Below are 26,020 nucleotides of genomic sequence, written 5' to 3'. Positions count from 1 at the left end.
CAAGGCCACCCTGAGATTTACATAGTGAATTCCACATCAGCCTGGACCAGACTACCTCAGAAAACCAAAAGAAAAAAAGAATAGGTGCACTAGTGCCTCTAGCCACTGAAAACAAACTTCAGGTATAGCTCTGGCTTTACATGGGTATTTGGGGAATCAAACCTGGGTCCTTAGGCAAGTGCCTTAACTGCCAAGCCATCTTTCCAGGCCAATTTTTAGTAGACGTGTGGTTAATGAACCTGTGTGCAGGAGGCATGCACACCATGTGCACGTGGGGGGATGTCAGGCACCCTCCTCTTCCATTTCATTTCCTTGACAGTCTCTCAATTCAATGAAGTTCCTGGGTGTTGGTTAGACAGGCTGACCCAGGAACCCCAGCGATCCTGTTATTATTGCTCAGTGCTGAGGTCTGAAGGCATGTGTAGCAATGCCTGCCTTTACATGGATGCTAGGAAGCCAAACTCAGTTACTCATACCATCTCAGCTCCTGCCAACCCAAACTTTGTGTTTATGCCACAGTGCCCATGTAGAAGTCAGAAGTAACTTGTTATTTCTGGTCTTGCATCTCGACGCAGGATCTCTATTCATGAGGATAGCTGGCCTATGAGCAAATAGAAAAAAATCTGTCTGTCTCCCTTCTCACCTTAGGTGCCCATGCTTTTATGTGGGTGTTGGGTATTTGAACTCAGATACTCAAACTTCAACCACCTCTCCAGCCCCCTTCAAAATTTCAATGTTAAAACTGTAAAGTTCAGATGGGTGTGGTTGTTCACACCTTTAACCCTAGCACTCAGGAAATAGAGGTAGAATTGCCTTGAGTTAAAAGGCACCCTGACTGCATAATGAATTCCAGGTCAGCCTGAGCTACAGTGAAACCCTACCTCAAAAAACTAAAAAACAAACCGGTAAATGGAATTAACCCATTTAAAACTGCATGTGATGATTCTTGAGCTATTCTGTGGACCATGCCTTTGTGGGTCACTGACAGCGTTCAAGTTATTCTCTAGACCGAACAAAAGGAGGCAGGTAAGTTGGACCTACAACCCAAGCACTAAGTATTACTGTAAATCTGAGGCCAGTTTCAGGTGAGACTGTCTCAAAAACAAAAGGGAAATGTCACAACGAAACCTATTATATATATCTTGTATGCTCCTCAATCAGAAAATTTGCCTTCCTCCTACCTGTGACCTCAAATATTTTTTGAAGCACAAAATTTTGCTGGAGAAGCCTAAGGACTCAGGTTCAATTCCCCAGTATCCCTAGCTACACAAGGTGGAATATGCATCTGGAGTTTGAGGTAGCTGTAGAGGTCCTGGTGAGCCCATCATCTCTCAAGTAAAATAATTTAAAACAATCTAGTAATATATACAAAGGCAAGATACAATGATTATGAACATAAAGTTTATTAATCATTTTGGTCGAACTGTAGGTGATGAACCAGCTCTCAGATGTTCAGGCTGATCTTGACATATGACGCTCTGGCTCACAGCCCAATGTAGACAGCAATGTTTATCTGCCACCGGTTAATAGGCCCAGCACAACTTCAGATGAACCCTTGTACCTGCAGACTCCTGAAATGTAAGGCAAGGAACACATACCAGAACTCAGACAGTAAGGATGGGAAGGTGGGCAGGCAGGTGAGATGCTACACAGGATAGAGTGGATCAGGCGGTTTCAAAGATCCTCAGAGAAGAGCTCGGAGACTCTAGTCCAACCGGAGTCATCATTACCACTCTTAAGATAAGGAAAGTGAAAACAAGACTCACCACAGCGACAGTGGGCTTGTCAGACTCAAGACAGATCAAGACCAGAGGAGAGCCCAAGAATGCAGGCCTCGGGTCAGCATGCCATCTCTGTGTAGACGTAGGCTCCAGAACTCAGCCTAAAAATATGAAACCAGGAAGCCAGTAATTACAAGCAGGGGCTGAACATGTATCCTAGAGGCAAAGTGCCCTTCCTAAGGCCCAAATTTCCAGGTCTCCTAAATGAGTCAGGACTTCTATTTGACATCAGGCCCAGTGTCAGAGACTCTAGTCTGATTAATCATCATTCCCACTTGAGGGAGACCTGGACCAAGGCCAAGGGCATTTTTCAAGACACCTTCAGTAATGAACTCAGGGAAGGTTAGTTTTAAAGACAAAGAAGGGAAAAGTTCGTATTCCCACATCTAATCAGTTAAAGGTGGGCCTCAGTTGCAGAGAGTACGCACCTAAACTTGGGCTGCATGACACAACGTGGAAACAAGGAAACGGCTGAGAAGAGAGCTCAGCGCCTAACTGCCATTCCCAGCACAAGCACAAAGGGGAACACAAGCTGGAGCATGCGTCTTGTCATCCCAACCAATGTGCTCACGACAATGGGAGTTTGCACACCCACAGAAACAGGTCATAATGAATGGATGTGGTGGCGCCATTTGAAATCCTAACACCCAGAGAAGACTGAGGGGAGGATCACTGCAAGGGCAGCCTGGGAAGCAAAGAGAAAAACAGCCTAGACAAAAACAGAAAGAGGGCTGGCGAGATGGCTTAGCGGTTAAGTGCTTGCCTGTAAAGCATAAAGACCTGGGTTGGAGGCTTGATTCCCCAGGACCCACGTTAGACAGATGCACAAGGGGGCGCACGTGTCTGGAGGCCCTGGCGTGCCTTTTTCTGTCTGTTGCTCTCAAATGAAAATAAACACCCTACCACGAAAAAAAAAAAAAAGAGGATTTAACATCAGCAACACTCAGAAGGCAAAGGTAGGAGAATCACTGAGTTCGGGGCCACTGTGGGCTAGAGTGAGACCCTAGTTAAAAAAAAAACAAAACTTGAGCCTGGTATGGTGGCGCACGCCTTTAATCCCAGCACCTGGATCGCCGTGAGTTCAAGGCCACCCTGAGACTCCATAGTGAATTCCAGGTCAGTCTGGGCTACAGTGAGACCCTACCTCGAAAAACCAAAAAATTAAAAAAAAAAAAAAACTTGAGCCGGCGTGGTGGCACAGACCTTTAATCCCAGCAGTAGGGAGGCAGAGTCAGTAGGAGGCTCGCCTTGAGTTCGAGGCCATCCTGAGACTACATATTTGTCAGCCTGGACCAAAGTGAGACCCTACCTCGAAAAAGATATGTTACTATTCGTGAGAAACAACTTGGTACCAAAACCATGTGAGGCATGCAATACTAACCTTTGCTCAAGAGCACATCAGTGCACGTCTTAAAAACCTCCTGCCAAAAAAAAAAACACGACACAAAAACAAACCATTAGGGTCTCCAGTGCCCAGCTTCCCCGAACCCACCTTCGGGGTGGGGGGCTTGGGCCCCGGGGCGGTCAGCGCGCTGCGAGGATGGCATCAGCGGGACACTCAGAGTCACGTGGCGTCATCATCACCCCCGGCCGGGCCCCCAGCCCCGCCGCTCGCACTGCAAACTCACCTCGTCCGCGCGGGCTCCAGGTCAGCAGGACGCGCCACGGGGCCGCGCCGGAGTGCGGTCCGCGGGGCCCGGGGAGCACGCGACTCCGGCCCATGGCGGAGGGCGGCTGCGAGGCGCCGGCAGCCAGCCGCGCCGCGAGCCCGCCGCGCACAGAGGCCGCGCGCCCGCCGCCCCGGCCCTTTATGCCGCGCCGCCGCGGGGTCCTCACGGGCGGGGCTGTCTTCGCTGGCGCCTGACCGGATGGGCTCGGCCGCGTGGCTGAAACACGATGAAAGCAGGGGTCTAAAAAGACGCTTCCTAGTCTTCCCGGCAAAGAGCCGGGGTTGCTTTGTAAATTTTGACAAGCCACCATGACAGCAACAAGAAAGAAAAAAAAAATTGCAGGCGGCCTCAGCGGATAGGCCGAGGGGGCGGGAGAGCCCGCGGATCCCGCCGCCGGCGCGGGCTTGAGCCGCTGCGCGCGCTCCCGCCCCTACCTTCTTTTATTTTATTTATTTAGTTGGTTTAACTTGAAAGCAGAGAAAGAATGAATACACCAATCACTTTGTGCATTTGGCTTTAAGTGGGTACTGGGGGAGGGGGTTATTGAATTCAGGCCATCTGGCTTTGCCAGCAAGAGCCTTTAACCACTGAGCCATCTCTTCGGCTCTCCCCTCCCGCCCCTTTTTAATTTTTGTTGTCGACTTCGAGGTAGGTCTTGCTCCAGCTCAGAGCTGGCCTGGAATTCACTATGTAGTCTCAGGCCGACCTCGAATGCCCGGGTATCCTCCTACCCCTGCCTACCCAGAGCTGGGATTAAAGGCCTCTGCCACCACGCCCGGTTTTAGCCCATTTTTAAAAAATTACTGATTTATTGGCAAGGGTAAAGAGAAAGTATGCGAGTATATGAGTGCCTCAGGGCCTCTAACCAGTGCAAACGAACTTCCAATGCAAGCTCCATGTTGTGCATCTGGCTTTATGTGGGTACTAGGGAATGGAACTCAGGACATAAGTCTTTGCATGCAAGTGTCTTTAATCGCTGAGCCATCTCTCCAACCTATTTGTTTGTCTTTTCGAAGTAGGGAGGGCCTCACCCTAGCCCAGGCTTACTTGGAACTCACTGTGTCCCAGGCTGGCCACAAACTCACAGTAATCCTACCTCCTATCCCTCTGGAATTACAGTCATGTGCTCTGGCTCATTTTGTTTTTCTTTCTTTTCTTTTTTTAAAATAATTTAAATTTATTTATTTATTTATTTGAGAGTGACAGACAGAGGCAGAGAGAGAATGGGTGCACCAGGGCCTCCAGCCACTGCCAATAAACTCCAGATGCATGCTCCCCCTTGTGCATCTGGCTTATGTGGGTCCTGGGGAATGGAGCCTTGGACTGGGGTCCTTAGGCTTTACAGGAAAGCGCTTAGCCGCTAAATCCTCTCTTCAGCCCCTTGTTTTTCTTTTTTGATACAGGGTCTCATACTGTAGCCCAGGATAACCTGGAACTCCCTAGGTAACCTAGGTTACCCTCGAACTCAGCAATCCTGCCTCAAGTCTCGCAAGTGCTGGGTTTGCAGGTGTGCGCCACCACGCCCAGCTTTTTTCTTTTTTTGTCAGACATGGTCCCTTGTAGCCCAGGCTAGCCACTAACTTGATATGTAACAGAAGTTGGCCTTGAATTGCTGATCCTTCTGCCTCCACGTTTTGAGAACTGGGACTACAGGTGTGGTTACTGTACCAGTTTATGTGGTGCTGAGGATCAAACCGATGGCTTCAAGCATGGTAGGCAACTACCAATTGAACCACATCCTCAGCCCATGATAAGCTGTTTTAAAAATATTTTACTTTATATTTGAGCATGGTGGCGCACGCCTTTAATCCCAGCACTGAGGAGGCAGAGGTAGGAGGATCACCATGAGTTCAATGCCTCCCTGAGACTATATAGTGAATTCCAGGTCAGTGAGACCCTACCCCAAGAAAGAAAAAAAAAAATTTTTTTAACTTGATAGCTGGGCCTGGTGGTACATGCCTATAATCCCAGCATTCAGGAGACAGAGATAGGAAGATGGCTGAGGGTTTGAGGCCAGCCTGAAAATACATAGTAAATTCCAGGTCAGCCTGGGTTAGAGTGAAACCCTACCTTGAAAAAAAAACTTTATTTTTTATTTTTTTCACTTGAAGGGCTGGAGAGTTGGCTTAGGAGTCAAGGTGCTTGGCTGCAAAGCCTAAGGATTCAGGTTTGATTCCCCATACCCACGTAAACCAAATGCACAAGATGGTGCATGGATCTTGTTTGCAGTGTTAGAGGCCCTGGTGTGCCCATTCCCTTTATCTCTCTCCCTCTCAAATCCACTATGTAGTCTCAGGGTTGCCTCAAAGTCATAGCAATCCTACTTAAAAAAATTTTGTTTAAGGGCTGGAGAGATGGCTTAGTGGTTAAGCACTTGCCTGTGAAGCCTGAGGACCCCGATTCGAGGCTCAATTCCCCAGGACCCACGTTAGCCAGATGCACAAGGGGGCGCACGCGTCTGGAGTTCGTTTGCAGTGGCTGAAAGCCCTGGCGCACCCATTCTCAATCTCACTCTCTATCTGCCTCTTTCTCTCTCTGTCACTCTCATATAAATAAATAAAAATGAACAAAAAAAATTAAAAAAAAATTGTTTAAGCTGGGCATGGTGGCACACGCCTTTAATCCCAGCACTCAGGAGGCAGAGGTAGGAGGATCTACATGAGTTCGTGGCCACCCTGAGACTCTATAATGAATTTCAGGTCAGCCTGGGCTACAGCGAGACCCTACCTCAAAAAACAAAAAACAAATTGTTTAAAATAGAATATAAGAGCTGGGTGCGGTGGCACACACCTTTAATCTCTGCACTTGGGAGGCAGAGATAGGAGGATTGCTATAAATTCAAGGTTATCCCGAGACTAGTGAATGCCATGTTAGCCTGAGCTAGATTGAGACCCTATCTCAAAAACCCCAAAACAGTTATTTTTTTCTTTTTTCATTGGACTGGATAGATTGCTTAGTGGTTAAAATGCTTGCATGCAAAGCCTAAGGACCTGAGTTCGATTTCCCAGTACCCACCTACAGCCAGATGCACAAGGTAGTGCATGTGTCTGGAGTTTGTTTGCAGTAGCTAGAGGCCCTGGTGTGCCTATTCTCTCTGATCTCTGCTGGCACTGATGGGGCCTGCCATGACTTCAAGCTCTATGTGTTGATAAAAAGCAACTGCTCTGATGATTAAATATCAGAGATAAAATGAATACTTTGCAAGACGGGTCAAAGGTTGCACACAGGCCAAATGTTTGTCCTTCCACAGGGATACCCTAGAAAGAAATATGTATATGACTTCCATTTGTCCCCAAAGACATTGCTATCATTTTCTGGCAAGTAAAGATATCATTCCAGTGCAATATTCAAGAACCTGTTTGGAAAACTGGAGATGCTGGTGCATTGTGGTCTACAATGTCACCATAAAGCATAGTCATGCCTGCTATTTATCTTCCATGTCACATGGGAATTTCTCATGATTGTGAGGGGCAAGTAAGGCCACAACTAATTCTAACTGTGTTCACAGTGGACCGAGTGTTATGTACTTACCGTATTTTCTTTGATATCTCTGAACGTTATTCAGTGAATGAGGGGCATGTCCATGATTTCCAATACCCTTTTGGTCCTTCATTCCACCTGCATCTATTGTCGGGACACTGTGGTTCTTGAGAGCCTGCGAATGGGTACAGAAACCCTCAGAATATAAATTTGGACCAGACACTACTAATTCTTTCTGACCTGGCTTCAGCAATTTTGCCCTGGGCCCATAAGGCATAAAGAATGTCAATACTTGCATATGCGCTTTACGTTACTCATATTTTCTTTCCCCTTTTGAACTCGAGAGACTCCTGTGTGTCAACTACCTCAAACAGACATCAGTCTTCCTTCTAGAAAGGGACTAAGGACTCATTGGTAGTTTCTCACCTGTAAGCTCTGCATGTTGAAGCTATCCCAAACCCTAACCCTAACACTAAACCCTAACCCTAACCCTAGGCTTAGCCCTAAACCCAAACCCCTAACCCTAACCACTAACCCTACCCCTATCCCTATCCCTAAACCTAACCCCTAACACTAACCCTAACACCTAACCCCTAAACCTAACCCTAAACCAACTAGAACCCTAGCCTTAACCCTTACACTGACCCTGAGGCTGACCCTAACTCTAACCCTAAACCCTGACCTTGACCCTACCCCTAATCCTAAGAATCCTAACCGTAACAACACTAACCCCAACCCTAACCCCTAACACTAACACCTAGCCATAACCCTAACCCTAACCCCAACCCTAACCCTTAACACTAACCCCTAGCCCTAACCCTAACCCCTAACTCTAACCCGTATCCCTAATCCCTATACCTAACCCCTAGCCTGAACCCATAACCCAAACCCTAACACCTAACCCTAACCCTAATCCTAACCCTAACAACCCTAGCCCTAACCCTAACAACCCTAACCCGAACCCTAAACCCTAACCCTAACCCACACCCTCAACCTCATCCTAACACTAACCCCTAACCCTAACCCTAAAAACCCTAACCTTAACCCTAATCCGAACCCTGACCCTGACCCTAACCCTAACAACCCTAACCCAAACCCTGACCCTGACCCTAACAACCCCAACTTTAACCCTAACCCTAATCCTAACAACCCTAACTCTAACCCTGACCCTGATACTAACCCTAACCCTGACCCTGATACTAACCCTAACCCTGACCCTAACCCTAATCCTAACCCTAACAACCCTAACCCTAACAACCCTAACCCTAACCCATAATCTCTTTTGACATAGTTCATTTATTTATTTATTTGAGAGACAAAAAGAGAAATAGGCAGATAGAATGGGAGAGAATGTGCACACCAGGGCCTCCAGCCACTGCAAACAAACCCCAGATGTATGTTCCACTGTACATCTGGTGTTACATGGGGAGTGTGGAATCAAACTTGGGTCTTTAGGCTTCATAGGCAAACACCTTAACTGCTGAATAATTTTTCAGCCCCCTCATAATCTCTTAACCCTACATCTTCCATAAGTGAAATATAACTGCTAGAGGCATTATAATTTATTTATTTTATTTTAACTTATTTATTTGAGAACAAGCAAGAGAGAGAGAGAGAGAGAGAGAGAGAGAGAGAGGGGTGGGGGAGAGAGCGAGAGAGAGAGTGCATGCTAGGGCCTCCATCCACTGTAAACCAACTCCAGACATGTGGGTCACTTTGTGTATCTGGCTTATGTGGGTCCTGGGGAATCGAACCTGGGTCCTTTGGCTTCACAGGCAAGCACCTTAACTGCTAAGGCATCTCTCCAGCCCTATAATTTATTTTTTAAATATTTTCATTTCTTTTTTGCAAGCCAAGAGAGATAGGAGAGAGAGAGAGAGGGAGGGAGAGAGAATGGACACACCAGGGCTTCCTGCCACTGCAAATTAACTACAGGTGCATGTGCCACTTTGTGTATCTGGCTTTATGTGGATACTTGGGGATGGAACTCTAGTTGTCAGCTAAGCCATCTCTGCAGCCCCTCTTTTAAAATTATACACACACACACACACACACACACACAAATTTATGAAAGTACAGAAACAAAGGAAAATAAATACACTGATGTGGCTTGAGAGCTCATTTGGTGGTAGGTCTGGAAGCACTGTGGAGAAGATAGACAAGAAAGTACTACAGAGAGGTCCTGCCATGTGGAGAGCAGGAGGGGTAAAGCCCATGTAAAAAGTAGGGGTTAAGGGGCTCTTAGTTTGCCATATTCTAGCCAGGCCAAGATAAGGAGAAACCCACCAAAAGTTGGAAACCTTGCCTCCCTTCCTAAACATATTTATAACCTTATGGTGGTGGGCCCTAAGTTATGGCTCAGGTAAGCCAGAGGGACAGCAATTGGTCTGGGCTAGGGGCTGTCTCAGGAAGAGGCTAGCCATGATGCCAAATTCTGGGGGCTGAACTTGTCCAACAACAGTGTTTAAAACCGAGGACAGACCTCCCTCCCAGGAGAGACATTAGAATTTTTGAATAGACAAACATGTGCGTGCATGTTATCCAAATGGATTAGGTTCAAGTTCCTTGTCCCTTTTTGTCTAGCAATGAATGGATTCCTATGATCTTTCCTGTGAAATAAACTAAAAATCCACATTCAGGAATCAGAATGCAACATCCCCATCAAAGTGAATATGCTTGGATATAAACAACCAAAATTTCATTGAAAAGTCTAGCTTGGCAAAGAAACAAACATATGATACAAAAAAGGCTCTATGAGGATATCTATAAGAGCAGCAGAGAGAAAGAGAGGACTGAGAAGTTGTGTGTTGATGGAGAAGTTTTCAGGGGACACATCTCTCTGGTTCCAAGGATAGGATGTATATAGGCCATATGTCACTGGAATCACAGGAATGCAGTGCCAAAGAAGGTCAAAGACATCCACCTTGTTAGTAGCACAATATTTATTTTGTGAAGAAGAGATTAAACCATATATATCTATATATCTATATATCTATATCTATATCTATATCTATCTATCTATATCTATATCTATTTATCTATATATATATAGATATGTTTGGCTTTACAAGGTAGGGTCTCACTTTAGCTCAGGCTGACCTGGAATTCTCTATGCAGTCTCAGGGTGGCCTTGAACTCACAGTGATCCTCCTACCTCTGCCTCCCGAGTGCTGGGATTAAAGGCGTGTGCCACCATGCCTGGCAATATATATGTTTAATATAATAAGTAAAACCAGTTTTTATAAAAATTCAGAAAATGAAAAATTAACAGAGTGATAACAAGCCTTGATTGAACTTTCTTCAGAAAACTGATTGACAGAATAATAAGAAAGACAGCAGTTGAGATGGAAACGTTTGAATATATTAATAGAGAAATGAAGGAAAGCAAATTGCTTGCAGATTCTCCAGAGAGGCTGTAAGATTGAGTTTGGAACATTTTTGTGAACCTGACCCTAGGTAATACCTTATGATAGTTGTCCGTCAGCTCCTCCACTTTAGTTAGAACAGGTCTTCATTTTCACCACATGAAAATTCATCACTCTCCTGGATGCTTATCTTTTCTCACCAGCCTTTTCAAAGCCCCCTTCACGTCTTTGTTTCTCAAAGTATAAATGAGGGGGTTTAGAGTGGGAGTTACAACAGTGTAAAAAAGAGTGATGAATTTTCCTTGGCTGTGTGCATAGGAGCTGCTGGGCTGTATGTAGATAGCAATGGTGGTGCTGTAGAAAAGGGTTACTACCAGCAGGTGGGACCCACAGGTTCCAAGAGCCTTATGCCAGGTCTGAGCTGACTTGATCCTCACCACTGCTTGGACAATATGCCCATATGAGACTAAGATGAGTACCAGGGGGAAGAGAAGGAGCACCAAGGAAGCCATGAAGAGCTGGACCTCGTTGGCATGGATGTCTACACAGGCCAACTTGATCATGGCAGGAACTTCACAGAGGAAGTGATAAATCCTACGGTTCCCACAGCGAGGCAGGCGAAGAGTGATAGTGCCCTGAATCAGTGTGTTGCCAACTCCACTTAGCCATGCCATTCCAGCAAGAGCCTGGCATAGGCGTGGGTGCATAACTGTGGCATAATGGAGTGGTCGGCAAATAGCCGCATAGCGATCAAATGCCATAACTGCGAGGAGAACACACTCAGTGGACCCCAGAGCCAGGGACACATACAGCTGAATCACACAGCCTGTGGGAGTGATCGTCTTGGCTGGACCATGGAGGTTCCACAGCAGCTGGGGAACGATACTGGTGGAAAAGCAGAGGTCAACAAAGGAGAGGTTGGTAAGAAAATAGTACATGGGTGTATGCAGCACAGAATCCAGACAGGAGACCAGGATGATTGCTGTATTGCCTGCCAGCGTGAGGAGGTAGGAGATCAGCACCCCCACAAAGAGGATCTTCTCAAGTTGTGGCTGATCAGAGAAGCCCACCAGGATGAAATCACCTCCTAAACTCTTGTTATTCATCTTTATCACCCTACTCACAAAAAGGAAAAACAAGCATACAAATACAGATGTTAGATACCAGAACACAAGTAGGGTCAGAAATGTTCTTAAGAGACAAGGACCCTAAAGCTAGAACATGAGGTGTGTTGTTTATAGAAGGCAGGAGAAAGGAGAGAGAGAGAGAGACACCAATTTCTAGGGCTCTAGGAGGAAAGTAAATGTATACTCTGCACACTTAGAGCTGTTTAAAGTTAAGCAACGTAAGACAGACCATACAGGAAATTATCGATAATTAATTTTTACTCAGCTTTTCTGAAAAATTTTTTTTTTTTCTGGAGGTCCATTCTTTGCCTACTCAACAGCATTTTATAAGACTATAAGCAAAGGGAATTGTGGAGGTGTCAAATCTTCACATCTGTTCTTTGCATGTATCCTATTGTGAATAGTAAAACTAGCCACTAAAGATATGATGTAATTTGGGAAAAATAAGACAGGATTATTTCAGTACTTTACCTTACTCATCCATTTGTCAACAAGGTGCTAAGGATGAAACACATAATTCTGATGTTTTATTATTTATTAGTAAGTAGTCTTAGGCTGGCCTGGAACTCACAGCAATCCTCCTATCTCTACCTCCCAAGTGCTGGGATTAAAGGTGTCCACCACCATGTCTGGCTACTGATTATTAATAATCTAGAGATTAGTTTTCTTTTAATATATTTTTATATAAAATAGGCAGTCTATGAGACTGAAGAGATTTCTAAGTGGTTAAGATGCTTGCTTGATAAACCTAACGAACTGAGTTCACTTCCCCAATACCCACATAAAGCCAGATAAACAAAGTGGTGCATGCATCTGGAATTCGTTTGCTGTGGCTAGGGGCCCTAATACACCCATTATATATCTGACTCTCTCTCTCTCTCTCTTCTTGCAAATAAATCAATTAAAATATTTTCAATAGGTAGTTTAGAATGTGTTAAGTATACAGAGAGCACTCATGTAAGTTGTGAATGATTTAGTACCCAGTAAAACTCTTTCAGTATTGTGTATTTACTTATTTATCTTTCGGTTTTTCAAGGTAGGGTTTCCCTCTAGCCTAGGCTGACCTGAAATTCACTGTGTAGTCTCAGAGTGGCCTCAAACTCACAGCAATCCTCCTATCTCTGCCTCCCGAGTGCTGGGATTAAAGGCATGCACACCATGCCAGGCTTTTAATTTTTATATTAAGGTAACTGATGCTTTTACATTTTCATTTTCAGCAGATCCCTTTGAGTTTGTGATTTATAAAGTTTATTTTCTTTATTAGAACTTCTGTTGTATAATACAAAATAAGAAGTCCATTTGATTTCCTTCCTCATTTAGTGTTTTTAGTTGTCAGTATGCATATTTATTTTGCATGGTACTATGTTATATGAGAACACTTTCATACAAATATATATTATATGTTAAGCAGATTCCCTCCCTGATACACCCATCCACTTACCTTTTATTTTGTTTATAACAAAAACTTTTCATGGATAGCCTAGATGGAAACCTATTCGTGGTTGTCTCTTATTTTTTAGTCTTCATTACTTGCTTGTACATGGCAATCAGAACCATGAAAATAAGACATTATCAAGATGTGATTTGTATTTCTTAAAATTCCATTTCACAAATCTCATGCATTGTGGAGTTAGCCCACAGTTATGGGTAAGATAAATGTCTCTGCATATCATGACTCAACATGTGGCTCTGACATTCTTTCCGCCCCCTCTTCCACAAAATTTCCCTGAGCCATGTTGGGTTTATTTTTGGTCTGCTTCAGTGATGAGATGTTGGGGGCTTCTGGGGCTCTGGCTCTCTGATTTGATAGGAGTTGATTTTTCTCTGTGGTGATCTCCTTCCCCCTTGTGCTGGTATCCGGTTCATCAGGGAAACAGCACCCTTGCTTGCTTCGCCAGTTGTTCTTAGTTTCAGCCGGGGCCCTTTTGAGGTATGATGGAGTGGCTCTCTCCTTAGGATCTACTTGTATCTGAAAAAAAGACACAGATTCTCCAACGGAGAGTAAGTTAGCCCCAGGACAAATGAGATAACCCTTACTTTTTTATATAGAGAATTTAATAGGTGTAGGCCCTCTTGTAGCCCATGATTGGTGGTAGCTTGATAATGGAGAGTGGGTTTATGTTTGGATATGGTTCTGACTTGTTTCCCAGCTCCAGCTCATCTCATCTGAACAATGTTGATCCTCCTTTCTGTTTTCAAGAATAATTTTCAAGAATAAAACACTTCCTATGGCCAAATCAAAAAAGTTCTAACTTCACTGTGAATCCTATCTATTTTCTTAAGATTATTTTATTTCCTTTTGCCAAGTTTTATTCACCTATTAATATTTATTTCTGGAGGAACATCTTCCAAAAATAAAAGTGGTATCATTCACTTGACACAATACTTCTGTTGTGGGCTGGAGAGATGGCTTAGTGGTTAAGCATTTGCCTGTGAAGCCTAAGGCCCTGGTTCGAGGCTCTATTCCCCAGGACTCACGTTAGCCAGATGAACAAGGGGGCACACACATCTGGAGTTTGTTTGCAGTGGCTGGAGGTCCTGGCAAGCCCATTCTCTCTCTCTCTCTCTCTCTCTCCCTCTCTCCCTGCCTCTTTCTCTCTCTGTCACTCGCAAATAAAAATAATTTTTTAAAAAGTTTAAAAAATTCTTCTGTTGTGAAATTCTGAATTATTTTGTAACATACATCAATTTATATAATGGCCCATGTCACTGAGCATGCCAAGGGTCCTAAAAATGGAAAGAAAACTCCTAGTGGGCAGATATATTTGTTTAAAAGCTTTCTATCATTATTCTTAGAATGAAAGCTTCAAAAATAGGACAATCACAGAATAAATGAATTTTGGCTGGCACATTAACCATGGTATTAAACTTCAATTCTTCCAATTTTTCTCTTAAGTAGGAAAAATTGTTTAAAGCATATATTATATATATAGAACCATGACATACTGAAGATAATGTTCATTAAAAATTGTTTCAAAGGCTGGGCTTTAATTCCAGCGCTTAGAAGGCAGAGGTAGCAGGATTGCTGTGAATTTGTGATCACCCTGAGACTATAGAGTGAATCCCTCCAGTTCAGCCTGGGTTTGAGTGAGACTCTACCTCAAAACAAAGACAAACAAACCAAAAACCCAAACCAAAATAATTGTTTGAAAGGAAAATATATGTAATTATACTCATTAAAATTATTTAAAGATTGCATTTTGTCTTAATTTCTTGCTGTCCAAACATGAAATTCAGACAAGACAGTTCAGTATCCTTAAGAATTATGTCAAATATTTTAATGTTGTTAAATAACACTTAGAAATGTGAGGATTATCAGGTGGAGTGGCACCTTTAAACCCAGCACTTGGGTGGCAGAGGTAGGAGGATCACTGTGAATTCGAAGCCAGCCTGAGATTACATAGTGAATTCCAGGTCAGCCTGAGCTAGAGCAAGACCTTTCCTTGGAAAAAAGAAAAAAAAGCGAGTTAAAAAAAATGTACCTTCAGGCTTTGCTTCTGATATAGACATTAGGCACATATATATTGGTTTGCTCAACCCAGGTTGATTCATTAACTTCTCCCTGGGAAAATAGAATCTGTTATCATCATAATTTCCCACATATTTAAATATAAATATTTTGATATAGAGTGTTTTTAATTATCTGTCATTTATGAGAAACTGGAATGCATCAATGCAGCAAGAATGATTACCAAACATAACCATATAAACATATAGACTTGAGCTATCATCTCAGCAACATGTATGTATGCACAGTTGTGCCCATGTCAGAAAGACTTCATACCTGGACAGATAATGGAATTGAAAAGAACCTAAGAAAGCTGAGCCAGAAGAAAATTACCCCAAACAGGGGAACTGCTTTTTGTATTCTGCATTGTCCTGTTGTTAAATGTATATTCTTCAAAATTAATGTGACTATAAAAATATGAGTTATTCCAAATCCAATCCTCTTATAAAGTAGTGAAAGTCAATTTAATATGTCATTCAGAAATTTTAAAAAAGCAACACTTAGATAACAAGACAAAAGAAAGGTGAATTACTAGCTGCATGGTTGAAGGTGACCAAAAACTAAAAAAAAAAAAAAAAAAAAAAAAAAAATTGTATATCTATGCAGAGTTTGTGGTATACACAGATGAGGAAGACAAAGGGGTATGGCTGCATCCTCACCTCACTTTGTCCCCTTCCCTCCTAATTATTTCCATAAGCTGAAAAGATGGCTTTTCCAGAAATACATAAATCTGAAAATGAATGTTGGACTCCATGGCTAAATACTGTATTTGAGTGCTTATGTCCAGAGCCAGGTTATGCTGAAATGTGTTACTGCAGCAGTAAATGAAGCCAGGCCCCGGCTGGGACCTAGAGAGTTCTACATTCCCAACAGGGCAATTAGCACCAGGCACAAGAGTGACCAAGGGCAAAGGTCTCCTGGGAAATTGTGTGAGAATAATAACCTTGAGCTGGTGGATCTTCAACATGAGATGTCAGTCCACATGCTGGAATAAGATCTTGTAAAAAGTGAAAATAAAGTTATTGCTCTCTGCAGGGCACAAGTAGAAGGGCCCGATTACCATAGCATCTTCAACATTACCACCATGTATAATCGGGACATATATTCCAAGGCCCACTAAGCTGAACACATGTGAATGAATCACATGTCAAAATTTATCACTGGGGTATATTTTCATATATGGATTCTGTTGCAGAGAAATGACAGCAGAAATTGTGATAAAATTATCAATACTTCTCAAATTTTTCATAAATTTTCGGTGGTTCAGAAGTAGAAAGGCTAAATATATGGACTTCTTTAAAACTTACAAAATACATTGGCACTTCTTGAAAATTCACAAAGCAGATAGAGTAGGGTTGCTCACAACAAATTTCTTCCAAATCATCCAACTAATTTGACTACAATGGATTTTGCTTTTCAATTTTCTGATTTTAATTTGCTGATGCCTTCATATCTAAAATGAGTCTTTTGTAGATAGCAAATAGTTGGATCTAATTTTATATCTCTTACCAAGCTCTAACTTTAACTTAAAAGTAGCTACTGATAGGGAAAATCTTCTGACATTTTGCTCATTCATTCTTGCATGTCTTAACTTATTTGTACTTAATTTATGCGCTTATTACTTTTTTGGCTTTTCTTCTTCTTCTTCTTCTTTTGTTTGTTTGTTTTTCGAGGTAGGGTTTCACGCTAGCCCAGGCTGACCTGGAATTCACTAAGTAGTCTCAGGGTGGTCTTGAGCTAATTTCAATCCTCCTACCTCTGCTTCCTCAGTGCTGGGATTAAAGGCATGAGCCACCACGCCCGGCGGCTTTTCTTTTTTAAACATTTTACTTATTTATTTGAGAGAGAGAGAGAAAGAGGCAGATAGGGAGGGAAAGAGTAAGCACATCAGCGCCTCCAGCCACTGTAAACAAAGTCCGGACACATGCCCTATTTGGTGCATCTGGCTTAAGTGGGTACTGGGAAATCAAACCTGGGCCCTTAGGCTTCACAGGCAAGTGCCTTAACCACTAAGTCATTTCTCCAGCCCCCTTATTACTTTTTTAATATTCAGTTTATATTAGACTGAATGCTTTTGATCCTTTTGTGGTATCTTTTGTATATTTGTATTTTCATTTGTAGCTGCACAAGACTTCCATTTGGAATCCCAAACTTTTAGCAATCCTATTTGTATTGTGACCAAGTCACTTCAATACCATATGAAATCCCTGTTCTTATCTCCACCAATGCTGCTATTTATTACATATCTATGTATTTAATGCCTAATAATCTGCATTTATTGTTGTTATGTACTTCCCTTTTTAAAAAATATTTTACTTTTTATGTATTTATTTGAGAGAGAGAGAGAGAAAAATAATGGTGCACCAGGGCCTTTAGCAACTACAAACAATACTCCAGACACTTGCGATACCTTGTGCACATGGCTTTACATAGGTATTACAGGATGTAATTGAACCTGGATCCTTTGGCTTTGCAGGCAAGCACCTTGTAGCAGACAGCTTTAGGTTTGCTGTGATGAACTTCCAGACCAGGCACAATTACGAAAGAAAGGATTTATTGAAGTTTATAGATCTCAGGGCAAGTTCCATAATGGCAGAAGAAGCTGGCCTGCTTTCACAGGTCCAAGCAGAGAGAGAGAAGCACAAGCCAAAGAGCCAAAAGCCACACAGCACAGCACACATCAGGGACTCCAGCATTCTTCGTATATCTTTAGGTTGAAATCTCAAACCTACCACCATACCTTAAGATCTTCCCAGTGACATCACCTCCAGCCTGGTGGCTGCAGATGTAAACTACAAACTAATAAAGCACTGAATATATTGGGGGCCATATATTCAAGCTACAACATTTTGCCCCTGGCCCCCAGAAGATTCATAAACATTATACATTGTAAATTGTATTTAGTCCAGTTTTAAAGATTCCCACAGTCTTGACTAACTTAAGATAGTGAGTCATGTATCAAACATGAAAAAAAGTTAAATACTTTTAACATATAAAGGCACAGAGTAAACATTTTTAATTTGTATAATGCATAGTAAGGAGAGACTAAAACAATGTAAACTCAACCATCAGCAAACAAACATCAAACTTTTGCAGTTTAAGTTCAATATAACCAGAGACTGACAGTCTCTAAATTTTTTAATTTTGCCCTTCCAGCTGGGCAGAGTAGCTAGGGAACATTTCTTTCCATCCCAGGCCAACCATGCATTCCATGGTAGCTCTTGCATAGTCCTGGTATATCCAAAACATCTTTAGGTCTCCATGTAAACCATGGTCCATCTTTTAAAGGTTCTTTTAGCCTATTAGGGCATTGGGGCTTGCCTTATGTCACATCTCAGCAGTGGCTCCTGGAACTGTGTGTAATTCATGACTACACCATGTATTTTTTTAATCTTTCCAAAACCAATACCAGATGTGCAGGACACAGCCATATTCTTAATTTAGGGACAAAATAAATCGCAACCTTGAAAAGCAGGTTTCTTCTCCAGCCAACTCTTCCCAAAAGAGTTTACATTTCTATGATAGGCTTTCCTCAGGCATCCCTCCATTGTTTTAATGTAAAACAGTTAGGCCATCTTCTTAAGATTGTTAGTGTGTTTGACAATAGCAGGTTCAGTAACCTAAGGCCAGTCTCACTGCTTGTAATTTTAAGTTGCTTGAGGTTTTTCAGTTTAAAAATCTTAAATCTCGCAGTCCAATTATCTTTAGCCAAGCACCTCAGTCCATTACAAATTTAACTTTGATCAAACTCTCTGGGCCTGGCCAGCAGGATGCAGCCAGCTTTTATGCCAGTAGCCCAGTTCCAACAAAGTCCTCTGCAGTCTTTCCTTCCCCTTAGAAAGCTCATAAGCCAAGCCTCAAAGTTCAATACTGTCTGCACTTTCAAACTCTCACAAGAATAGTCCATAATACTTGGTTTACTGCTCCAGAAGGCATCTTCATTTGCAAGCACCAAGTCCATGCTCATTCCTCCAAAATAAAGGTTCCAAAAGACCAAAATCCACATAGTCAGGTTCATTTCACCCCATTCCTGGTAGATGAACTTCCAGACCAGGCACAGCTGTGGAGGAAGGGATTTATTGAAGCTTGTTATGAGCATGTAAGGACCAGCATATGGTCCAGGGACAGTTTAGATAAATAAGTTTGTTTTTCTTTGTGTGTGAGAGTAAAATTGCAAAGTCAACCTTTGTAAGCAAAAATCTAAGAAAAAAGCTGAGTACAATGACATAGTAAGAGATTACCAGAAGGTGTGCGCAACCCTAGATAAGTAGTGGAAAATACAAAAAACCCAGCTGCTTAGCAGCCGCTGTCCCAGTCCTCCCGACACTATGACTGACTGAACGGCTGCTCAGCGGTCCGGACTGAGACCTCCGCGAGACGCATCACTGATCCGAATTCATCTGCCCGACACGCTGTCCGAACGACCGAGACGACCGAGACTCGCCTTGAAAACTGCGAACCGAGAGAAAGTCGGAGCACGGACCCCGCGTCGCCAGGTTGTGATGTCAGAAATCTCACAGACCGAGTCTCGCGTTGAGCCCAAGTTTCGCGATATCAGGTTGTATACATTTTAGACTCATTAGAAATATTCTTGTGTTAGTAGTGATGAATATAATTTGGATATATATTATATTAGCTATAATATTAGTTGTGATAGTTTGGACTTGCTTGTGTGTGACTTTCATCCCAGTAAACTCCTTTGCGAGTACACCAGCGTCTGAGTATTATTGACCTTCGTGGGCGGAATCCTCTCAACCAATCATCTTTGAGAGTGCTCGCAACAAAGCTTACAGACCCAGGGGAAGTTCCATAATGCAGAAGAAGCTGACCTGCCTTCAATGGTCCAAGCAGATATATATAGAGAAGCACAAGCCAAAAAAACCAAAAGCCACACAGCACAGCATACTTCAGGAACTCCAGCTAGGCATACTTTGCATATCTTTAGATTGAAATCTCAAACCTGCCACCACACCTTTCAATGACACCACCTCCAGCCAGGTGGCTGCAGATGCAGACTACAAACTACTAGAACACTGAATTTATTGGGGGCCATCTATTCAAACTACCACTCACCTTAACTGCTAAGTCATCTCTCCAGCCCATGTGTTTACCTTGTAAACATATGAAAAATAAAATTTCTGGTGTAAGTGGCAGACTAGAAGCTGCCTGAGTGTGACATGTTGAATAGAAAAGAATATACTATTCTAAAGAGAAAAAGAATGAAACGACATCAGAACACAGATCGAGTAACTGGTTAGCTTAAAAGTATGGGGGAACAGGATGAGCCAGTGAAGGAGTGAGGAGGACAAGGTATCTACCATTCACTCCCCTCTATGGTGAAAACCAGGCCCATTTTATGGAGTACTGTACTTAGAGTAACCTTAAATAACATTTTTATTTAGCAGATGTGTCCTGCTTATTGTGGGTTTTGTACCTTCTTTTTTTTTTTTTTTTTTGAGCTATTGTCTCATTGTAGCCCAGGCTGACCTGGAATTCACTATGTAGTCTCAGACTGTCCTCAAACTCACAGCAATCCTCCTACCTCAGCCTCCCAAGTGCTGGGATTAAAGGTGTGTGCCCCACACCAGGGCCTGAGTTTTGTAACCTTTTGTAAGTTATTTAAGTGCTATGAGAAATGTCCTTGAAGAGTGTTGTTGAGTTCTGCAGGACACTTCCAACTGCAGCTTTCTGTGGTTCATGCATGTGGTAGATGAGCAAATGCTGGCTGTCCTGTCCTGTGAGGATCAGAAACTGATCCTGGGCTCTGGCCTCCTGGGATAGCATGTTTCATGAAGGACCCCTATTCCTGGCCAGAGCTGGTATTCTGAAGGCTGCGGTCACAGTTTGCAATTGGAAAACTCTTTAAAGCATATCAGCCACTGAAAAGACAACCCACTAAACCCTGTCACAGATGGAAATCACAAGGCAATCTGCAGCCCAGAAGAACCTGCATCCACTGGGGGATCAATCTTGCCCAGTGACTGCAGGATTTCAAAATCTAAATAAACTTCAAATGAGAGCAACTGACCTTTGTTTGCAATCATGGTTCAGAAATAGGACTCTGTAGCACTGGGTGAGACTTTCCCACACCTGCTCTGGGCCAGGGTGGATGTAACTGAGGATGACTCCAGTACCCCTGGCAGCTTTTTGAGACTTGTTTATCCCCAGGAGGAAGCAGAAGGGACTGGCCTGGTTGAGGCCAGGTTGAAATGCTGTGCCCGCATCCTGGGGTTGGATCAAGTGATACTGTCTTGGTATTGAAGTGTCTATGACAATGTGGGGACGGTAGCCTCACCATGCTATCAGGGTCCCATCTGTGTTGTGATTGTCTACTGGTCACCCTGTTTTAAGACCTAGTGTCCTGGATTAGTCACTACAGGGTTCTACTTTGTGGCTGAATTCTATTGGTTTCCAAATGAGAATGAGAAAGTTAGTTTACTGTCCTGTGTGCACTTGGATATTAGAAGAAATCCACTTATGTGCCAAAATGCAGATGCTCGAGCTCTGTGGCCATGTCACTATCATGAGTAGTCTTAACTTGTATGTCACAGCTTCGGTGTGCATATTGGTTTATGCAGGTGCTTCTGAAAGAGACAACTCTGTATCATCCACTGTAAATATTTTTCTGCATGTCTCTGTATGTGATGTGTGGTATACACATGTGTGTACAGGTTCAATGCACCATGCACTTGCATGCACAGATAAGAGGAAACCTTGGGTGCCCTCCTCTTACCACTCAGCCACATACTTTCTGAAGCTGAGCGTTCTTCTTCAATCCAAACATACAGAGCTACTTTTTGTCAGTGAGCCCTAATGATTCTCCTGTATCCTTCCTCCCAACTTCTACCCTCAGGCACACTGAGGATACAGATATGCTTGGCCACTTCCAGCTTCCTTCAGAATATGGCTTCTGAAGAAATGAACTTGGTAATCTCTGGCCTCGGAGTTCAGCATGCTTACATGAAAAGTGTTCTTAACCATGGAGCCATCCCCCAGCATTGTTTTTTTTTTTTTTTTTTGGTGTGTGTGTGTCTAGGTTGGTATCTAGGGTATATGGAATTCTCTGAAGCCCATCCTGGAAACAAACATTTGCATCTAAAGGAGAAGGGGCAGAAATATTTATATATGTGCTATCATCTTCTGTTGAGTGTTTCCCTTGGGTCATTAAATCTCTGTGTTTCTGGGCAACCTTTGTCAATGTGCCAAATGGGCTTCCAGCTCCCATGGTATCAGGAGGCTTTATGGCAGAGGGGGGATATATAGGACCCTTGAAGTAGATTGCAGTAATATACGTGAAGGGAATGTGAGTTCCTGCAGAACTCTACTGTAACTCTGCTAGAATAAGGCTGGGGTCAGAAGGTGAGCTACGCTAGTGCCAGAGGCATAGATTTTAAGGGTGAGATTAAAATACTGTGTTCTGTATATACTGCCAACAGGATCAGTGGGCACAGGGGTCAGGGGACATTGTATTTCTGCATGTACTCACAGGGTAGTATTTTGAAAAACAGAAGAGATAAGCAGGGAAAAAAATCAACATTTTTTTTTAAATTTTTGTTAACATTTTCCATGATTATAAAAAAATATTCCATGGTAATTTCCTCCCTCCCCCCTGACACTTTCCCCCTTGAAATTCCATTCTCCATCATATTACCTCCCCATCTCAATCATTGTACTTACATATATACAATATCAACCTATTAAGTACCCTTCTCCCTTCCTTTCTCTTCCCTTTATGTCTCCTTTTTAAATTACTGGCCTCTGCTACTAAGTCAACATTTTTAGGAGCAAGGCAATCTCAATGGAAATAGATGAGGAAAAGTATTACATTTTGAAAAGCAAAAATAAGCTAAGCTAAGACTTTCCTCTAGCAAAATACTTTTTAAAAATAGTTATGAATAAGTATGTAGAATCAGATAAATATAGATATGTAGATACTGGTATTACAGACAGAAAGGCAAGAAGGATCTGGATAAGTTGATTAAAAATCAGAAGTTAGTTACTATGAAATGGATAAAACTCAAGGACTGGAATAATTGGCAGTTGATTGTGAGCACAGGAAAGTCTGTAAGACTGAAATTTATTAAAATGTCAATCAATCTTTCCCTTATTGTATCATATTCAAATTTACAACCAAGTGCTAACATTTATCACAATTTAGGAGCAATGATAGCTGAAAGAGGGTTGAGTCACAAAGACAACATATAAGATTTCCAGAATGCATGTAAAACTAAAGAAAAATTTAATAAAGTAAAAAAAAATTCAATAATTTATACTGTGAAAGAGTAATGCAGATAAATGCACAGAAAAAGTACTTGTCTTGGGTGGCTTGAAATTTAGTATTCTTTAATCATGAGAACTAAGGATTGTGAAAACTTCAACTGAATCTGCTTCAAGTATGTTAATAAAATTAAAAGTTTAACTGTATGTAGTAGGTTATAAATCTTAAGCTACACCATATTTTTTCTGAAATCATGACTTGAGTTCTGTTATTGACACTAGATGCAATGAAGTATATTACTGTAATGACATTAGCTGCTTTCATATTAATTCTAAGTTTCTTTTTCTTTCAATAATATTCCTCATATCATCATCTTAGAATAATTTATATATATGCATTTGTATATGTTAGTATTAGTTCCCCATTAATGATAAACTTGAAATACTTAATAACCAAGTGGCATTCTTCATTGAATGAAGAGAACACTACATACAGATGTCTGCTCTATATAATGGGTAATTTATTATGGCAGGATAATGAGTACACTTATTTTTTTTAAGTTCTTATAAAAGAAGGTAATACAGAAATATGACAGTATTTTTATAAGTATGATCTCACTTACATATTTGCAATTAACTCTGGGTCATTAAATCTCTGTACTTTTGGGCAGCCCTTGTCAATGTGCCAAATGGGCTTCCAGCTCTCATGGTATCAGGAAAGCTTTAGGGCAGAGAAGGGAGGTTATACTGGATCCTTGCAGTAGATTGCTGTCAATTTGTGTAAGGGGAATTTGACTTGATGACTGATTTTTTTTTTTTTTACTTGATACAATCCTTTTGAATATCTTTAACACTGTAGATAACATACCTTGAAAAGTAAGTATGGGTCAGAAATTTCTTTTTACTATTTTCCCAGTTAGTTCTTCTAATAAGCATAAGTACATTCTTAGATTTCTCAAATTTCCAAATACAGAATCTTAAGAAATGAAGTAAAAACAAAAAAGGTTAACTACTATTCATAAGAACATACAATATGAAGGTGCCTGAGTGATCATTGAAGCTCAGAAATTAACAGAGTAAAAAGGATGAATAGAAAATATGATAAAGGGAAGAGGTGAAGAGAAGGAAGCAGGGAAGATAGATGAAAAGCTGAGATATAGAAAAGATAGAAACCTGAGAAAGAGAGATAATTGAGTTGCATAGAAGTAAAGAACAAATACATAAAAATGTAATAAGCATTAAGTAGTACTGTATATATGCACAACATATTCAATAGCTTTGTTAATGAGTCTTTAAGAACAAAAATACAACATATTTAATGTTTAGCAAAGTGATTTTTATTAGAGACTTTTAAATGTTTTTAACAGTATAACAAAAGGCTTTAGTCAGAAGTCTAGTTGGAGACAGAAGGAAGAGAGGAATAATGGATGGAGGAGGTCTAAGAGTAGAACGCTTCATTATATCTGTATTTCCTCCCTACACACAACAGGTCAACAATCCAACTCTAGAGCAAAAAGGCATCAAACAACTTACCCTGTGCTGTGTCTTGTCTTTACTGAATCCTTCATAAACTATCGGGCAAACAGACAATGGTCCAAGAAGCTATGATCTCAACTTGCAATGACAGTCATAGGGACTTTATTCTGCGAGGCTTCTCTGACAAGCCATATTTAGAGAAGGTACTATTTTGGGTCATTTTGATCTTTTATTGTTCAACTCTTGCTGGAAACATGGTCATCATCCTGGTTTTCTTGAAGGAACCAAAACTTCAGACCCCCATGTACTTCTTTCTTTCCAACCTTTCCATACTAGATCTCTGCTTCACCAGCAGCTGCATTCCTCAGATGTTGGTTAATTTGGGGAGTCCAAAGAAGACCATCAGCTATATTGGCTGTGCCACACAACTGTACATCTTCTTATGGCTTGGAGCAACTGAGTGTATCCTTCTTGTTGTCATGGCTGTGGATCGCTATGTAGCAGTATGTCACCCACTGCAATACACTGCCATCATGCCCCCCAAAGTATGTCTACAGCTGGCTGTCCTTGCGTGGGTTACTGGCCTGGTTCAGTCTCTCATACAGTCCTCTGCTACCCTCAGATTGCCCTTTTGCTCCCATGGAGTAGTAGATGACATTGTGTGTCAAGTTCCATCCCTGATTCAGCTCTCCAGTGCAGACACCACCTACAATGAAGTCCAAATGTCTGTAGCCAGTGTTATTCTCCTAGTGATACCCCTGACTATCATCCTGTTATCTTATGGTGCTATTGTGAAGGCTGTGCTAAGGATAAAGTCAACTGTGGGGCAGAATAAAGCCTTTGGCACCTGCACATCTCACCTTCTTGTGGTCTCCCTCTTCTATGGTACCGTCACGGGTATCTACCTTCAACCTAAGACACACTATGTTCATGAACAAGGAAAATTTCTCACCCTTTTCTACACTGTTGTAACTCCAACTCTTAATCCCCTTATTTATACCCTGAGGAACAAGGAAGTAAAAGGAGCACTGATAAGATTAGGAAAGAGAGCTTGGGATTCCAAGAATAACTAAGGAGGCTGACATGTTCCCGTTGCTTGACTTGGAAAGAGAGATGTATCTTGTTTTGGGTGTAATTTCAGCTTCACTCACCAGTCATTTAACTTCTTCATGTGCTGCTGATTCAGGCCAGTATGATACAGAACTCAAGTTTTTAATAGTAATTGTCTTAAAAATTGCAGTGCAGTTGAATTGTGGTAAAGAAACACAATACTTAAATTTATTTTTAAAAAAGAACAAATAGCCGGGCATGGTGGCGCACGCCTTTAATTCCAGCACTCAGGAGGCAGAGGTAGGAGGATTGCCATGAGTTCAAGGCCACCCTGAGATGACAGAGT

General features: G+C 42.1%; 2 protein-coding genes, 1 long non-coding RNA gene and 2 other non-coding genes across 5 annotated transcripts; 1 reads left to right on the top strand and 4 right to left on the bottom strand.

Annotated features, from left to right (window-relative positions):
* Nucleotides 1–1,387: 1,387 nt before the first annotated feature.
* Nucleotides 1,388–3,527, bottom strand: LOC123462823. Its single transcript, XR_006638548.1, has 4 exons — nt 3,410–3,527; nt 3,163–3,202; nt 1,767–1,882; nt 1,388–1,571 (listed from the first exon to the last, which is right to left on the bottom strand). It is a non-coding gene; the product is annotated as an uncharacterized LOC123462823 (long non-coding RNA).
* Nucleotides 1,988–2,054, bottom strand: LOC123463202. The gene has a single exon (XR_006638794.1). It is a non-coding gene; the product is annotated as a small nucleolar RNA SNORD52 (small nucleolar RNA).
* Nucleotides 3,304–3,366, bottom strand: LOC123463205. Its single transcript, XR_006638797.1, has one exon. It is a non-coding gene; the product is annotated as a small nucleolar RNA SNORD48 (small nucleolar RNA).
* Nucleotides 3,528–10,466: 6,939 nt separating the features above from the next.
* LOC101596503 (olfactory receptor 2G3-like) lies at nt 10,467–11,405 on the bottom strand. The gene has a single exon (XM_004671982.2). The coding sequence runs from the start codon at nt 11,400–11,402 to the stop codon at nt 10,467–10,469; it is 936 nt and encodes a 311-aa protein (XP_004672039.2). The 5' UTR covers nt 11,403–11,405.
* Nucleotides 11,406–24,752: 13,347 nt separating this feature from the next.
* LOC101596204 (olfactory receptor 2H2-like) lies at nt 24,753–25,697 on the top strand. The gene has a single exon (XM_004671981.2). It carries the CDS (start codon nt 24,753–24,755, stop codon nt 25,695–25,697), a length of 945 nt encoding a protein of 314 aa, XP_004672038.2.
* Nucleotides 25,698–26,020: the final 323 nt, after the last annotated feature.

This window comes from Jaculus jaculus, chromosome 8, assembly GCF_020740685.1.
Source record: "Jaculus jaculus isolate mJacJac1 chromosome 8, mJacJac1.mat.Y.cur, whole genome shotgun sequence".
Classification (NCBI taxonomy): Eukaryota; Metazoa; Chordata; class Mammalia; order Rodentia; family Dipodidae; genus Jaculus; species Jaculus jaculus.
This window is presented reverse-complemented; position numbering and strand designations above follow the sequence as displayed.